The sequence below is a fragment of the Sorex araneus genome, chromosome 1, assembly GCF_027595985.1.
Source record: "Sorex araneus isolate mSorAra2 chromosome 1, mSorAra2.pri, whole genome shotgun sequence".
Taxonomy (NCBI): Eukaryota; Metazoa; Chordata; class Mammalia; order Eulipotyphla; family Soricidae; genus Sorex; species Sorex araneus.
Window position 1 is genome coordinate 5,350,825 of NC_073302.1, and position 17,928 is coordinate 5,368,752.

At 51.3% G+C, this 17,928-nt stretch overlaps 1 protein-coding gene across 5 annotated transcripts in view; it reads right to left on the minus strand.

Annotated features, from left to right (window-relative positions):
* GARNL3 (GTPase activating Rap/RanGAP domain like 3) overlaps positions 1 to 17,928 on the minus strand; it is a 146,381-nt gene that overhangs the window by 45,723 nt on the left and 82,730 nt on the right. For all 5 annotated transcript variants that reach the window (XM_055140411.1, XM_055140406.1, XM_055140417.1 and 2 more), the window contains 4 exons: positions 13,698 to 13,797; positions 10,879 to 10,997; positions 4,212 to 4,276; positions 787 to 850 (listed from right to left, as the gene is read on the minus strand). In XM_055140411.1, coding sequence (XP_054996386.1) covers positions 787 to 850; positions 4,212 to 4,276; positions 10,879 to 10,997; positions 13,698 to 13,797 — 348 coding nt within the window. The remainder of the gene's footprint in view (positions 1 to 786; positions 851 to 4,211; positions 4,277 to 10,878; positions 10,998 to 13,697; positions 13,798 to 17,928) is intronic.

Below are 17,928 nucleotides of genomic sequence, written 5' to 3' on the forward strand. Positions count from 1 at the left end.
TCAGCTGGACACTGTGTGCTAATAATTCCAATGCACTTTAAAGTCTGCTACGGAGAATTACCTTAGAGCACAGTCTGGCCTGAGCTTGCTTAAAATCCAGACACAAGCACACACACACAGACACACACCGACACACACACTCACTCACTTTCCTTTATTTCCTTCTGAAACGGAGGCAGGGGACACATGACATTTAAACATCAGTGAAAAGCGAAAGCTACGGGAGTGCGAAGAGGGAAGCTAAGCCGGGAGTCAGCAGCTTCACCTCAGGCCAAGCAGACGGGCTCCCCCAAGGCACCCCCCCACCCTCCACCCCCGCACGAGGATCCTTAGCATGTCTGGCTCTGCACGCCCACTCTGACACAGAACGGACGCATCACTGGTGAGGATTGAGGGTTGATGTTTCAAAGTTAAATGGATTTCAACTGCGAGACGGAAGTTTTCCTAAGACACTTTGACCTAGAATTTGGCTCTATTTTTTTTTTTTATCCTGTGTTCCCTTGGGGGGCGACCCCAGGTGGTGCTCTCGGGGGCTGGAGCCCCTCTCTGTAGTTCTGGGCTAACCAACTGTGGTGTGACTCAGGTCCTGCGGTGCCCGGGACCACCGGGGCCATGCTTCCCAGACTTCCCAGACCCCCCCGAGTCCAGTCTCTGATGCGGACAGGCGGGGCGTGCGGGGAGGGTGTGCCGCGCTCCGCCGCGACTCCAGCCCAGCACGGGTGCTCGCGGGAGCACTCAGCACGGACGCCCACACTCTCGCGTCCCCAAGCACAAAGGCCCCGTTACCTTCTGTATCTCGGGATGGAAGATCTCCCTGGGGCCTTTCTCAAACTTGTCCAGGTTCATGGCGCTGGAACGGAAGGGAGAGAGCGCGTCACGTGGGAGGAAACGCCGCGGCAGGGGCAAGACTCGGACCCAGAGAAGCCCCGAGCACCACCAGGAGTGATTCCTGAGTACAGAGCCAGGAGGAACCCCTGAGCATCGCTGGGTGTGGTCCAAAGAGAGAGAGAGAGAGAGAGAGAGAGAGAGAGAGAGAGAGAGAGAGAGAGAGAGAGAGAGAGAGAGAGAGAGAGAGAGAGAAAGGAAAGAAAGAAAGAAAGAAAGAAAGAAAGAAAGAAAGAAAGAAAGAAAGAAAGAAAGAAAGAAAGAAAGAAAGAAAGAAAGAAAGAAAGAAAGAAAGAAAGAAAGAAAGAAAGGTGGTGAGGTGAAGCCCGGTCCCCAGTCCCCAGAGGACTCACCCCCGAGAGCAGGGCACGGTGAGCCACCAGGGGACGCCCACCGCAGCCCATTTTACTTTCACTATTGAAAATTCCCTGAGGTCCAGAGGACAGCACAGCAGGGAGCGCGCTGGTCTTGCCTACCCTCCTTTAATCCCTGCATCCCACAGGGGCCCCCAGCACCACCAGCAGGAATTCCTGAGTGCAGGGCCAGGAGTAATAAGGAAAGAAAGAAAGAAAGAAAGAAAGAAAGAAAGAAAGAAAGAAAGAAAGAAAGAAAGAAAGAAAGAAAGAAAGAAAGGAAGGAAGGAAGGAAGGAAGGAAGGAAGGAAGGAAGGAAGGAAGGAAGGAAGGAAGGAAGGAAGGAAGGAAGGAAGGAAAAGAAAGAAAGAAAGAAAGTTCCCTGCCAGGTCCCCACAGGAGAGGGAGGCGTCCCGCGGGCCTGACTCGCCCTCCACAGGGACGGACGCTGATTCGCTGAGGGAGTGACAGCTCGTCCAACAGTTGATCTAGGACGAACTGACGGTGACCTGATCCTTCCCTCTGCTCTGGCAACTCCTCTGCGTCCCGGGGCAAAGACCGTCCTGAACAAGAGTGCTGTTTCGCTACTTTCAGTTTTCATTTTATAATTAAAAAAAAAAATTGGTTGTGTTTTTCAGGGGAAGGTTTGGGCTATACCCAGCACGATGAAGTTACTCCTGGCTCTGGGTTCGGGGGACCACGTGGCATGGCAGGGGTGGGGTGGGGCAGGGGGTTGGGCTCCAGGCCAGGCTCTTTTTTTTTTTTTTTTTGCTTTTCTTGGGGAGGGGTCACACTCGGCGATGCTCAGGGGTTACTCCTGGCTCTGCACTCAGGAATTACTCCTGGCAGTGCTCAGGGGACCATATGGGATGCTGGGAATCGAACCTGGGTCGGCTGCGTGCAAGGCAAACGCCCTCCCCGCTGTGCTATCGCTCCAGCCGCCCAGGCCGGGTTTCTTGACTGTGCTCAGCCCTTGGAACCGTCTTTCAGCCCCTTATGTCTTACTTTGCACAGGCAATATTCATTTTCTTTTTGTTTGTGTTTGGATTTTGGGTCAGGCCGGGAGATGCTCAGGGCTTACTCTTGGTTCTGTGCTCAGGGCTCACTCCTGGCGGTGCTCAGGAAACCATCTATGGTGTGGGGGATCAAACCCAGGTTGGCCGCCTGCAGGGCAAGTGCCTTACACACGGTACTATCTCTCCCGTCCCAGGTTCATTTTCTTGAGTTTAAACTCCTTCGGGACAAGTCAGAACACTGCACTGAGTGTTTCCGAGGCCCCAGGAGACAGGGCTCCCCCTGTGACCGCAGTGACGGTGAGAAGAGCAAGGGGGAGAGTCTCAGAGACTCACCACAGGCCAGCAACCCGCTAAGCACTTGCACTGGGCACACTGCTAGATTCTGTGGGCAAGGAATGTTTTAGCCCCATTGTGCAGGTAAGAACACTGAGGCTCAGGAATGAAAGAACTAGAGGCCGGTGCCATAGTACTGTGGGTAGGGAGTTTACCTTGCACATGGCCAACCCAGGTTCCATTCCTGGCACTTCATGTGGTTCCCCGAGCCTGCCAAGAATCCAAGAATGATCCCTGAGCACAGAGCCAGGAGTAAGCCCTGAGCACTGCTGGCTGAGTGGGGCCCCAAAATAAAAACAAAACAAATAATAAAAAAAAAAAAAAAAAAAACAAAGAGCTAGTTAAGGGAAAACAGGGCTGGCAGGAGAGCCAAGTCTGAACTCTGGTCCCATTTCACAGTATCTCAGTTTTCATTTCCTTTGAAGCTTTCAAGTTTGTGAATATGCAGAAAGAAAACCACCATTTCTGTTGGCAGTAACTGGTCAAATTTTCCCATTTCCACCTTTTTTTGCTTTGGTTCCACAGCCGGCTGTATCAGGGGCTGTTCCCGGCTCTGTGCTCAGGACTGACCCCTGGCGGTGCTCAGAGCCTGCCGGGGACTGAACTGGTCTTGTCAGGGAGGCGGATGCCTTGCTCCCCCGCACGCCCGGCCTCCGACCTCTGCAGGCGCTTCCTCGGCTCCACAGGCCGCGAGCAGAGGGACGGGCTGCACTCGGGACATGCATCAAGCACTCTGCGCGCTCTGAGCACTTTGACCCGGGGCACCCAGGGGCCGAGCACAGGCCGGCAGGGCGAGCGTTCCCTGCAACAAACCCCCCCAAACGGTGGCTCGCTCATCTCGGTGCCCCTGTGACAGGCACACCTCCTAGCCCAGTCCCACGGGCCCCCTGAAGAGCTTCTGGACGGGGCAGAGTCGGGGTGAGACTTACTGGGAGACGTCTGGTGGGCACTCCTCACGGGCCCGACTGACAGACGGAGCCACAGCGCTGGGTGGGTGGTGGCATTCCCGGGGGTCAGCAGGGACAGGGGGAGAGGCAGGAGCGGGGGGGGCGGGGGGGGGGAGGCAGCGGGCGTCAGCTCTGAACCTCCCATCTGGCGCAAGCCCGCCTGCTCGCCTCTAAGAGCATCTGCTGATACCCAGGGCTTGGAGTTTTTTTTTGTTTTTTTTTGTTTTTTTGCTTTTTTTGGTCACACTCAGCAATGCTCAGGGATTACTCCTGGATCATGCACTCAGGAATTACCCTGGCGGCGCTGGGTGACCATATGGGATGCTGGGAATCAAACTCGGGTCAGCCGCGTGCAAGGCAAACGCCCTACCCGCTGTGCTATCTCTCCAGCCCCGGCTTGGAGTTTTTGATTGAAAAACAAAACCAAACCCAAAGTATCTGCCTGCATATGAGAAAAAGGCAGCAGGTAAGTCCCATGAGAGGAACAGGCTGAGGGGACTGGCGTGACACGTGGGCCTTCTCCCCAGACCTCTGTTTCCTCGGCCACTGGGTGGGGTGTGTGTCGGGGTGGGGGACTGTGGAGGAGCTGGATGAAGGGTCACATGCCGAGGATCCAGCGGGACACCTGCGGCCGCCCACAGGAGGACGAGAACGCGGCCAGAGGCTCGGGCACTCACCTCAGGATGGATTTCACCGACAGCGTCTTCGTGGGGCTGTAGGGAAGGCATATTTTCTGGGTCCCCTGCAAGGTCAAAAGCCGGCGGTGAGAAGGCTGCGGGCCCCGTTCCGGTCAGGCTGAGCTGGCCCCACCGCGGCGTCTCTCCAGGGGCGGAACAAAGGAGACCACTCTGTTCCTTGTCTGTTTGCAGGCCACACCCAGTGGTGCTCAGGGATCATCCCTGGGGGTGCTCAGGAGAGGCTAAGGGGTCCCGGGGATCCACCCTGGTGGGGCCACACGCAAGGCAAGTGCTCTACCTGCTGGACTCTCGCACCGGCCCCAAAACCTGTGTTGGACAAAATCTCCCTCGAGCCGCACAGACCTTCCCTCGTCCACTCCCCAGGCTGGCCTCAGTGTTACACTTCGAGCACAGCTGGCGGGCCTGCTGTCGGGGGCCCCGGGGGCCCTGAGGGGTGGACGTGGCCCCAGGGAGTGTGGAGAGCAGGCAGGGCTTGGTCTCTGAGCCAAGAATCGGTCTGGCCCCCTAGAAGAGGGGAAGACCAGTCTGACGGTGGCGGCTGAGAATCTAAGGCGACAAAACTGCATCCAGAACTGGGCTGGAGCGCTAGCACAGCGGGTAGGGCGTTTGCCTTGCACCCGGCCGACCCGGCTTCTAATCCCAGCATCCCATATGGTCCCTGAGCACCGCCAGGGGTAATTCCTGAGTGCATGAGCCAGGAGTGACCCCTGTGCATTGCTGGGGGTGACCCAAAAAGCAAAAAAAAAAAAAAAAAAAACTGCATCCAGAACCGACGCGCCCGGTTCTGGCGCTAACCAGAGCCCGTTTCCTCCTCCCGCAGCCCCCGCGTGTGGCTCGCCAAGAGCCCGTCAGCCAGTGAGAGGGGATGAATGAAAGCTGGAGGCCAAACGCCCAGCGAGGGGCTGTGCCGACTCTCCACACGGGAGACCACGCAGATCAATAACCCTGGAGTCTGCGCACGGCACCGCAGCCAGCCAAGGGGGTGAGGACGGCGACCGTCACGTTCTAAATGCAGGGCTGGAGGGAGCACTGCACGGAGGGTGCCGCACTCTGCCAGCTGGGCTGCGATCCCTAGTGCTCAGAGGGCCCCTGGGTCCCCTCCAGGAGTGATGCCTGAGCAAAGAGCCAGGACTAAGCCCTGCCAACTGCCGGGTGGGCCCAAACGCCCCACCCTCAAAAGACAAAAAACCCCCCAACAATTAGGAAAAAAATTAAAAAAAAACCTGCTGGATGTGGGTAACTCACAACAAAGAAAATGAAGTGTTATATAAACATTGGAGACCCACCATATAAATACTTAACTTCACAGCTTAAGATTTTGGAAAATGACCCACGAAAGGATCCCAAACCAGGCAGGAGAAAGAAAATATAAAACGTAGAGCAGAAATTAACAAGCTGGAATCCTAGAACAACAACCCAAAAGATCAATGAAACCAGGAGTTGGTTATTTGAGAAAATACACAAGATCAATACATCACTAGTAAAACTGACAGAGAAAGAACCCTAATAAGCGAAATTAGAAATAAAAGGAGGGACATATCCCAAGCACTGCCAGGAGTAATTCCTGAGTGCAAAGCCAGGAGTAACCCCTGAGCATCGCTGGGTGTGACCCAAAAAGAAAATAAAAAAAGAAAAAGGAGGGACATAACAACAGAAACCAGAGAAATTCAAAGGATCATCAGAGATTACTTTGAGAATCTTTATGCCACGTAACAAGGGAAACTTGAAGAAATGAATAAATTCCTGGATTCCTATAAATACCTGAACAGACCTATCACCATAGAGGAAATTGAAATGGTAATCAAAAGGGTCCCCCCAAACAAAACCCCAGCCATGGATAGATTCACTAGTGAATTCTTTCCAACCTTAAAGAGGACCTACTGCCAATTTTTTCAAGCTTTTCCAGGAAATCGAAGAAGCAGAAGCTCTCGCAAACAGCTTCTATGAGGCACATATCTCCCTGATCCCAATTGCAGACAGAAACACCACAAAATAGAGGGAAATATTTTTTACATATCTATATATACATATATATAGATGGACACAAGGCTCAACCTTTAACAATATGTTAATAATCTCTTACAGAAGGCCCCCAGGTGAAATACCACAATCTTCACACTCTTTCCCCTAAGAAAACTTTTTTGTAGCATTTTCAGTGGTTTTTCATAACAAGCAATACAAATTAAATTATTTCAGTTCTGTTTTGGGGCAGGGGTTCAGGATGGAAACATCCGAATATGGTGGTGGGAAGGTGTAAGAGTGCTGGAATTGGTGTTCAAATATTAAATCTAATAAAATATTTTGAACTACTTTATAAAATAAAAAAATTTAAAAAAGAAACACCACAGAAAAAGAGAATTACAGGCCAATATGCCTGATGAACACAGATGCAAAGATCCTCAATAAAATACTAGCAAATAGAAACCAACAACTCATCAAAAAAAAAAAAAGTCATACACCCACCATGACCAAGTAGGATTCATCCCGAGGATGCTAGGATGGTTTAACATTTTCAAGTCAATCAATATGATACACTATATTAATAAAAAATAAGAACCATATGATCATATCAATAGACACGGAGAAAGCATCTGACAATGATTCATTCATGACAAAAACTTTCAACAAATGGGAGTTTAAGGAACTCACCTCAATATAGTCAAAACCATCTACCACAAGCCACAGCAAACGTTATTCTCAACGGGGAAGAACTAAAAGCTTCCCTCTAAGATCAGGCACAAGAAAAGGTTGTTCGCTTTTGCCACTTCTATTCAATATAGTACTGAAAGTACTTGCCATAGCAGTTAGGAAAGGAAAAGATATCGAGGGCATCCAGATAGAATAGGGAGAAGTCAAGCTTTCACTATTTTCAGACGAAATGCTACTATCCTTAAAAAATTCTAAAGACTACAAAAAGCTCTTAGAAATAATAGATTTGTATAGTAAACTGGCAGGTTACAAAACCAATACCCAAAGCACACGGTTTTCCTATATACAAATAATGAAAGAGAAGAGATATTTAAAAAACAATCCCATTCACAATTGTGCCAGAGATAATCAAGTACCTCTGAATCAGCTTAACTTAAGAGATGAAGGAAACTTCATCTATACAAAGAAACTACAAGACACTACTTCCAAGAAAAAAAAGAAAATAAGAGGAAACACATTTCCTGTTCATGGATTGAAAGGATTAACATTGTCAAAATGGCGATACTTCCCAAAGCATTATATGAATTCAACACAGTCCCTATAAGTATACCTATGCCATTTTTCAAAGAAATAGATCAAACACCCCTGAAATTCATACGGAACAATACCCCCCCCCCACACACACACACCATGAACAGCTAAAGCAATCCTTGGAAAAAAAGATGGGAGGCATAACCTTCCCAGCTTCAAACTGTACTACAAAGTGGCAATACTTGAAACAGCATGGTATTGGAATAAAGACAGACCTGCAGACCAATGGGGTAGAGTTGAATATCATGAAACAGAACCTCAAGGATGTGATCACTTAATCTTTGATAAAGGAGCAAAAAATATGAAGTGGAAGAAGGAACGCCTCTTCAACAAGTGGTGCTGGGAAAACGGGCAGCTACATGCAAAAAACAGAACTCAGGCCTCTTTCTAATGCCAGGCACAAAAGCCAGATCAAGATGGATTAAAGACTTCAATATCAGACATGGATCCATAAGCAGAAAAGCAGAATGCTCCATGACATTGAAGCCAGACATCTTCAAAGATGAAACAACAATGACCAGCCAAGTGGAGCAAAGATAAATAAACGAAATTACATTAAGTAAGAAGCTTCTGCACCTCAAAAGAAACAGTGAGTAACTACAAAGACAGCTTAAGGAATGGGAAAAGTTATTTACCCAATACCCATCTGATAAGGGGTTAATATTCATGATATATAAGGCACTGGCAGAACTTCACAAGAAAAAAAATCCAACCCCACCAAAAAATGGGGAGAAAAATAAACAGAAATTCCCTCAAAGAAAAAATTCAAATGGCCAAAAGGTACATGAAAAAATGCTCTATGTCATTAATCATCAGGGAGATGCAAATCAAAACAAGATACCATCTCACACCACAGAGACTGACACATCAAAAAAACAAGAACAACCAGTGTTGGCATGGATGTGGGATGAAAGGGACTCTCATTCATTGCTGGTGGGAATGCCAACTGGTATTCAACCTTCTGGGAAAATAATAATATGGGCATTCCTAAAAAAGCTAGAAATTGAGTTTCCATATGACCCAGAAATACCACTTCTGGGAATACACCCCAGGGGCCCAAAAACACATTGCAGAAATGCCATCTGCACTTCTATGTTCATTGCAGGTCTATTCACAATAGGCAGAATCTGGAAACAATCCAAGGGTCCGAGAATGGATAACTGGATAAAGAAAGTATGGTACCGCTACATAATGGAATACTATGCAGCCACCAGGAAAAATGAATTGATGAAATTCGCTTATAAATAGATGGACTGGGAGAGAGTCACGCTGGGTAAAATGAGTGAGAAGGAGAGGCCCAGACACGGAATGACAGCACTCATTTGTGAGAGAGAAAACAAACAACATAGTATGAAGTTAAGACTCAAGAACAGTAAAAATACGGGCCAGGACGATGGGACCAAGCCTGCCTCAGGCGCTGGGGGAGAAGGCAGTTAGGACAGAGAAGGGGCCACGATGACAATGACAGTTGGAAATGATCCCTCTGGATAAGAACTGTGGGCTGAGCAGGTAAAGGGACACACACGATAACCTCTCAGCACCTGTGTTGCAAACCATGTTGCCCGAAAAGGACAGACAGAGAAAGAGGAAAAGCACCCACCCTAGAGGTAGGCTGGGCGGGGCGGGGCGGGGGCAGGTGGGGGGCTGGGGACACTGTGAAGGGACTGGTGTTGGCACACTGACTGAAACCCAGTCATGAACAGCTCTGAACTGTGCATCTCATGGCGATTCATAAAAAAGTAATAATAAAAAGGAAATAAAAACTGGGGGCCCAGAGAGTCAGAAGAGCAGTTGCCTTGCAAGCTGCTGACCCAGGTTGGACCCCCAGCACCTATGCGGCCCCCAAACCCTGCCAGGAGTGATCTCTGAGTACAGAGCCGAGAGTAAGCTCTGAGCACTGCTGAGTGTGGCCCCCAAACGAAACAAAACAAAGCCAAAAAGGAGGGGCAGAGAGATAACACAGGGGGTAAGATAACACAGGGGGCAGGGCATTTATCTCCTTGCACACAACTGACCTGGGTTCAATTCCTCTCATCCCATATGTTTCCCTGAGCACCGCCAGGAGTGATCTCTGAGTGCAGAGCCAGGAGTAACCCCTGAACACTGCTGGGCGTCCCCCCTAAAATAAGCCCAAACACTCCTCCCCCAAAGCATGACATCCTCTAGCTCCATCCACAATGTAGCAAAAGGCAAGACTGGATTTGGGTTTCTTTTGGTCTTTTTGGGTCATCCAGTTATCCAAGTAGGATAGGAGCGAATCTCCTGCCCCCGCGCCAGGCTCTCTTCACCAGGGCCCCTCAGAGGGGAGCGGGTTGAGTTTCCCTCCCCGCCCCAAGCAGAGCCCCGGCAGCTGAAAACCTCCAGAACACAGCCATACCCATGTTCAAGGCCACTCTCCACACGCTAGGAAGAGCCACACCCATGAAGCAACCGACAGAGGAACCCAAGTAGGCGGGACCCAGGGCTGAGATCTCCAAGCCTGTCTGGATCAGGACTGGGCCTCCTCCACCCAGATCCCTAGTTTTCCGGTAGCTTGGCAGTCACACCCACAAACTGTCCCCGATGCTGTGTAATCTCATCAACGGCCAAGATCCAGAGACTATAAAAACAAAGCTCCCGGAAGAGAGCGATGCAGAATCTCGCACGGCAGAGCCTGGCAAGCTACCCGTGGCATATTTGATATGCCAAAAACAGTAACAATAATGGGCCTCATTCCCCTGACCCTGAACGTGACAGGGATGAATAAGATGTTACTGGTGCCCGCTCGGGCAAATCGATGAACAACGGGACCACAGTGATACAGTGGGTCATACTGAATGAACTTTGGCTGACATTTTTTCCTCTAGTCTGCATTGTAGAAACTGGTAAAGCTTTACAGATCTAGAGAGACAGTGTAACATTAAAGAGACATTTTCAAATTCCTCCTAACCCATCCAATGAAAGCTGGCTTCCTTCCTTCCTTCCTTCCTTCCTTCCTTCCTTTCTTCCTTCCTTCCTTCCTTCCTTCCTTCCTTCCTTCCTTCCTTCCTTCCTTCCTTCCTTCCTTCCTTCCTCCCTCCCCCTCCCTTCCTGTTTTGCTTTTTGGGTCACACCTAGTGATACTCAGGGGTTACTCCTGGCTCTGCACTCAGGAATCACTCTTGGCACAGCTTGGGAGACCATATTGGATGCTGGGGATTGAACCCGGGTCAGCCACGTGCAAGGCAAGTACCCTACTCGCTGTACTATCATTCCACCCCAGAAGCTGGGGCCTCGGCCTTCCTTGTGTGAGTCCCTGCCTGGCCTCCGACCGACGCCCTACCTCTAAGAGAGGCCAGAACCCGTCCTTCTCGCCCGGCTCCTACCACACCCTACTTTTCTTCCCACCCAAGACACGTGGAACCCCAGAGGCCAGCGGGTTCCTTACCGTCTTCCTCCAGAGAATTGCCCGGTACTGAGGGACGCGCTGATTGTTTTGGTCCGAAAGAGTCACAGATAAGAAGAAGGGACTCTTCTCTGCGTCGTTCCCAATGTAATTCTGATGGACTGGAAAAGAAAGAGGGCTAGGACAGTGCAAATACATCTGGGGGTCCATCCGGCCACCAACAGTGGTGGTGGGCACTTCCGGTGGTGTCCAGTCCTTCTGACAATGCCTGCCCAGCCCAGGGCACACGTGGATCTCTCCACACCAACTGTGCACCACGGTTCCCCTCCTAGAGGCTGGCTCAGGAATGAACATGTGACCCAGTGCCAAGCCAGGCGACATTGGGAGACACGTGCAGGGTCCCTGGGGAAAAGGACCAGGATGAAGGACTTCAACCTTCGGACATGGTGGAACCTAGATGGGATGGCTGGAACTGCCGCAACCTTCCTGGGACCTTGAGGGGGGCAAATCCTGTGGACACTGTTGAGCCCCTGAATCCTGGAGCCTGCCCTATGCTGGGGTTTCTCTGGTGGGTGCATCCTTACTAATGGCGCTGGTGGTGTCCAATGCCACCGAAGCTCTGGGCACTAGGCTTTCAGGCATTTTGGAAGTGGACAACTTCTCGACCTATTTCTTTTTTAAAAAAAATATAGACACCTAGTCAAATAAGTGAACTCCTTAAAATAAAGTATCAGATTAATTTTTTTTTTTAATTTTGGAGCTAGGGTGATAGTATAGTGGGTTGGGTGTTTGCCTTGCACAAGAGCTGAGCCAGGGTTTTTTTTTTTTTTTTTTTTTTTTTTGCTTTTGGGTCACACCCGGCGATGCACAGGGGTTACTCCTGGCTCTTCACTCAGGAATTACCCCTGGCAGTGCTCAGGGGACCATATGGGATGCTGGGATTAGAACCCGGGTCGGCCGCGTGCAAGGCAAACACCCTACCCGCTGTGCTATCGCTCCAGCCCCAAGCTGAGCCAGTTTTGATCTCCAGCATCCCACAGGGTCTCCTGAGCACCGCCGGGAGTAATTCCTGAGTGCAGAGCCAGGAGTAACCTCTGAGCATCACTCGGTGTGACCCAAAAGGCACCCCCCAAGAAAAATCCAAAATAAAAAAAGTTTTATTTTTTGTCTTTTTGGGTCACACCTGGTGATATTCAGAGGTTCCTCCTGTCTCTGCACTCAGGAATTACTCCTGGGGGTGCTCGGGGGGACCTTATGGGTTGCCGGGGATTGAACCGGGTCGGCCGTATGCAAGGCAAGTGCCCTCCCCGCTGTGCTATCGCTCCAGTGCTAAAGTGTCAGACTTAAACAAAGAAAAGGCAAAGGCGTCATCTGGGCCTGACTGCTTTCACGCCACAGCTCTGGCACCGCCCTCTGCCCACGAATGCACCCATCTGAGCCAAGGAATCTGGCTGCGCAGGGGTGATGCTTCCACACCCGCACCCGGGGCGAGCAGGCTCCTGCCTGCAGCCCCCTGCAGCTCAGCTGGCCCTTTGCTCGGAACAGGAACATATTTACTGCCACAACGATCAGCTGGGCTCCAGCGGTGCGTCAGGCAGTTGACTTAAAGAGTTTTCTGCAGGGAAACCTCGATTCAGACCGTCCAGGGTGCGTGGCTAGAGGCACTTTCCGGAGGAGGAGGGGCGAGTGCCCAGTGCGAGGCCCCTGATGAAACACGGCCGTGCGAGAACGCAAACCACGCCAGTCTCCCCGGAGGGTGGGATCCTGCCTGCCTTCCTTTGCCCACGCCTACTGCCTGCCTCATCAGGTGAAAATAATGCCGGTCACCAAAACCTACGGACAATCTCTCTACTTCCACATTAGCCCCGGAGCTCAGGAACCACTCGGCTCCTTCACTGCCTCGGAATAAATGTTCAAACCCACCGTATGAAGGACAATCGCCTTTTCATATGTTCTCTTCCACCTGGAACATTCTCCTTACTTCTCAAAGCCCCCACGGACACAATGTCCCCAGGACTCACAATAACTGGCATGATGAATGAATGAATGAATGAATGAATGAATGAAGACAGTGAAGGAAGGAAGGAAGGAAGGAAAGAGAGAAGGAAGGAGGGACGGAGGGAAGGAAGGAGGGAAGGAGGGAAGGAAGGAGGGGAGGAAGGAGGGGAGAAAGGAAGGAAGGAAGAAGGGGAGGAAGGAAGGAAGAAGGGAAAGAAGGAAGGAAGGAGGGAGGGAAGGAAGGAGGGAAGGAAGGAGGGAAAGAAGGAGGGTAGGAACGAGGGAAGGAGGGAGGGAAGGAGGGAGGGAAGGAGGGAGGAGGGAGGGAAGGAAGGAATGAAGGAGGGAGGGAAGGAAGGAATGAAGGAAGGAGGGAAGGAAGGAGGGAAGGAGGGAAGGAAGGAAGGAAGGAGGGAAGGAGGGAAGGAAGGTGGGAGGGAAGGAGGGAGGGAAGGAGGGAAGAAAGGTGGGAGGGAAGGAGGGAGGGAAGGTGGGAGGGAAGGAGGGAGGGAAGGCGGGAGGGAAGGAGGGAGGGAAGGCGGGAGGGAAGGAAGGAAGGAAGGGAAGGAAGGAAGGAAGGTTGGAGGGAGGGAAGGAGGGGAGGAAGGAGGGAAGGAGGGAAGGAAGGAAGAAGAAAGGAGGGAGGGAGGGAAGGAAGGAGGTGAGGAAGGAGGGAGGGAGGGGAGGAAGTAGGGAAGGGAGGAAGGGAGGAGAGAGAGAGGGAGGGAGGCAGTGAGCCCCTCCCGTGGCAGCCCGACCCCGGGGCCGTGAGGACGCTCGCTCTTCACACGGAGGGCGCAGAGAGCACACAAACTCTGACTCCCACTTTGCCCATCCCTCCTCTCCACCACCTCAGGGCATACCTTGTCCTAAGAAATACTTGAAATACCATCGGGTGTGGTACTCCGGGTTCTCCAAGTGCACGTCAGTCCTCCGCCAGGTGCCCGGCAGGGCAGCTGCATTCTGCAGTGGAACACAGTGGTCAGTGGAGGCTCCCTCGGAAGCAAACGAGACGCTGGCCGGGACGAGGAGGCCAAAGAACCAGACATGTAGCTAGGAGCACTCGCAGGAGAGCCGCAGGACACGCTTCATTAAAAAGGGTCGAGGGGGGCTGGAGCAATAGCACAGCGGGTAGGGCGTTTGCCTCGCACGCGGCCGACCCGGGTTCAATTCCCAGCATCTCATATGGACTCCTGAGCACCGCCAGGAGTAATTCCTGAGTGCAGAGCCAGGAGGAACCCCTGTGCATCGCCGGGTGTGACCCAAAAAGAAAAAAAAAAAAGAGTCGCGGGCAAGGAGCAGAGTGAAGTGAGGGCACAGCGGGGAGGGCTTCTGCCTTGCACGCGGCCGACCCGGCTTTGATCCCGGCATCCCCTGTGGTGCCCTGAGCACTGCCAGGAGGGATTCCTGAGTGCAGAGCCAGGAGTAAGCCCTGAGCACTGGTAGATGTGGCCCCTCGAAAAAACAAAAAAAGATCCTGGGGCCACCAGACGGAACCGACTAGTAGCAGCTGCCTGAATCGCGTGTCTGGCAGCGGTGCCTGGAGACAGACCCTTCTGGAACTGGGCTCAGAATGGAGTCTGGAGCCTCCTGGTGCGTGATACTCACTATTCATGCTCTGGTGTGCTCTCCTCAAGCATTTTTCATACATGAACATACATGGGCGGGCTTTGGGGGGGTCACACCTGGCAGTGCTCAGGGGTTCCTCCTGGCTCTGCACTCAGGAATCACTCCCGGCAGTGCTCTGAATACCATACGGATGCTGGGGATTGAATCAGGGTCGGCTGCATGCAAGGCAAGGGTCCTTCCTGCTATACTATCACTCCAGTCCCCATTTGTGTTTTTCTTACCACTTAAATACACTGACACTGGTGATGCAATTTGTGTTAAGCCAAGAATGAGCCACTTGTGGCACGTGATGGCATCAATGTTTTAATAACATTTTCTTCCATGCCCATAAATATATTTATAGAAGGCTAATCTTGTTTGGTTTTGTTTCGGGGTCCCATGTGGCAGTGTTCAGGGATTCCTCCTGGAGGGGTTCAGGGGCCCATATGGGGTGCAGGGGATCAAATCCCAACTGGGTATGTGCAAAGCAAGCGCCTTACTGACTACTTACTATATTTCTGTATCACTGTCACTGTCATCCTGTTGCTCATCGATTTGCTTGAGCGGGCACCAGTAACGTCTCCATTGCGAGACTTGTTACTGTTTTTGGCATATTGAATATGTCACGGGTACCTTCCAGGCTCTGCTGTGCGTGCGAGATGCTCCCGGGAACTTGCCGGACTTTCCGAGAGGGGTGGAGGAACCGAACTTGGGTCGGCGGCGTGCAAGGGAAATGCCCTACCCACTGTGCTATCGCTCCAGCCCGACTATATCTCTCCTGCCTCTAATTTATTATAACATTTTTCTTTTTTTTCTTTTTGGGTCACACCTGGTGATGCACAGGGGTTACTCTTAGCTCATGCACTCAGGAATTACTCCTGGAGATGCTCAGGGGACCATATGGGATGCTGGGAATCGAACCCAGGTCAGCTGCGTGCAAGGCAAATGCCCTACCCGCTGTGCTATAGCTCCAGCCCCTTCATTTTGCTTTTTTTGCTCTTTTTTTTTTTTTGGGTCACACCCAGCGATGCTCAGGGGTTACTCCTGGCTTTGCACTCAGGAATTACTCCTGGCGTGCTTGGGGGACCATATGGGATGCCGGGGATTGAACCCGGGTCGGCCTCGTGCAAGGCAAACGCCCTACCCGCTGTGCTATCACTCCGGCCCCTCATTTTGCTTTTTTTTTTTTTTTTTTTTTGGTCACACCTGGCGATGCACAGGGGTTACTCCTGGCTCTGCACTCAGGAATTACCCCTGGCCCTGCTCAGGGGACCATATGGGATGCTGGGATTTGAACCCGGGTCGGCCGTGTGCAAGGCAAACGCCCTACCCGCTGTGCTATCTCTCCAGCCCCTCATTTTGCTTTTTTAAACCTAGCATTTAGTGTGACGTATGCCAGAGGGAAGAATAACTTTCCCCCCAAATAGCTTAGCAACAATCCCGTTCTGGTCATTGACCACTCTGCCGTCCCCGCTGCCAGCAGACCTTCAGTGCTTTTGCCATGTACCCGGTTGACCCCAAGTTCGATCCCCAGCACCCTAGGAGGTCCCCAGAGCACTGCGAGGAATGATCCCCAAGTGCAGAGCCATCAGGAGTAACCCCTGAGCATCAACAGGTATGTTCTCCCCCAAATGTTTGGATTGCATGTGCCAGCGCTGAGAGCACACGTGAGGAAGTTCCACGGACAGCTGCCCCGGCTCCTGTGCTCCGACGACGGGAATGAACAAACTCTTCCCCTGGGACAGGTCTCGGCTCACTCGCGACGCTTCTGTGGGCAGTTCATCGGGAAGAAAATCAGAAACTTTCTTCCGTTCCTAGTTACCAGAGTGGGCTTTTTATTTGCTCCTCCCTGAAGCGAATGCTGAATTTTATTGACAGTCGTTTGGGGGTGGCCTCTGAGAGAACAGGTTAAGTGTGGAAAATTGTGGTAATGTGCTGAGTTCAACTCACCCCTTCTGGCGCTAAGTGGTTTTTCAATTCCTGGAACCTGCCATCGGAGGTCACGGTACAAAAGTCTTTTGACATGAGACTGGATTTAGAGAATAATTTCCTGGCTCAAAAGAATTATTTGTCCTCTCTAAATGAAAGATTGTTGGAACCTGTGATTTCATTTTATAATAAACATGTCGGGGGCTGGGGGATAGTACAGGGGGTAGGGCGCTTGCTTTGCACGCCGCTGACCAGGGTTCAATCCCGGGCACCACTTACAACCCCCTCAGCATGGGGTGACCCTGCTATGCAGGGTAGGGAGCAAGCCCTGAGCCCTGGTGGGGTGTGGCCCCCAGAGCCAATAATAATGTAATAGATGTCAAATATACGTATGCATAATATATAAAATAAATAGAGAGGGGCAGGAGCGAGAGTAGGGGAGGGTGCTGGCCTTGCACGCAGCTGACCCGGGGTTCGATTCCCAGCATCCCATATGGTCTCGCAAGCACCACCAGGAGTAAGCCCTGAGCACTGCTTGAGTGTGGCACCAAAATAAAAAATAAAATAAAATAAATGGAGAGATAAGGAAGATAGCTAGAGATATTTTACTGAATTTAAGATTGTTCTCTGGAGTAGACTGAGACAGGTTAAGGTACTTAGTATAATCCCTCGAGTACCATATAGAAATCTCCAGGGCTCAGAAAGACAATGCGAGGACTGAGACGCTTTCCTGCGTGTGTCAGGGCGGAACTGACGCCATGACAGGGGGCACAAATGGGAAAAGTCAGGCAGGCCTCAGGTCCAGTTCCTGGAACCGAAAGAGAACCAGTTTCCCAGCAGTGAAACAATGTGTAACCAGTTGACCAGAACCCACCTGGGAAGTTCCTGGGCCCAGCAGCTGGGCTCAAATCTATCAAAATGCCCCAATATATATTTTTTTTCTTTTTGAGTCACACCTGGCGATGCACAGGGGCTACTCCTGGCTCTGCACTCAGGAATTACTCCTGGCTATGCTCAGGGGACCATATGGGATGCTGGGAATCGAATCCGGGTCGCCGTGTGCAAGGCAAACGCCCTCCCCGCTGTGCTATTGCCCCAGCCCCAATGCCCCAAAATAAAAATGAAATTGTATTCTGTTTTTATTTATTTTATTCAATTTTTTTTTGCTTTTTGGGTCACACCCAGCGATGCACAGGGGTTACTCCTGGCTCTGCACAGGGGACCCTATGGGATGCTGGGAATCGAACCCAGGTTGGCCGAGTGCAAGGCAAACGCCCTACCCGCTGTGCTATCGCCCCAGCCCCAGAAATTGTCTTTTGTTAACCAGAAAGAATGAGTAGCCTATGGAACCATAAACGGTTACTAGAAACTATTGTTTAACCATTGCCTGACCACTGTTACCACAGTGCTTGTTTAACTTTGAAACCTATATATACTGCTTGCTACTCGGGGTCGCTGTCAAGAGACCAGTCTGTGGGTGAGATAGCTGACCCCAGTTAACCGGAATAAAACTGTTACTGCTGTAGCATTATCATGTTTGCGTCTCTGACCGTCTCA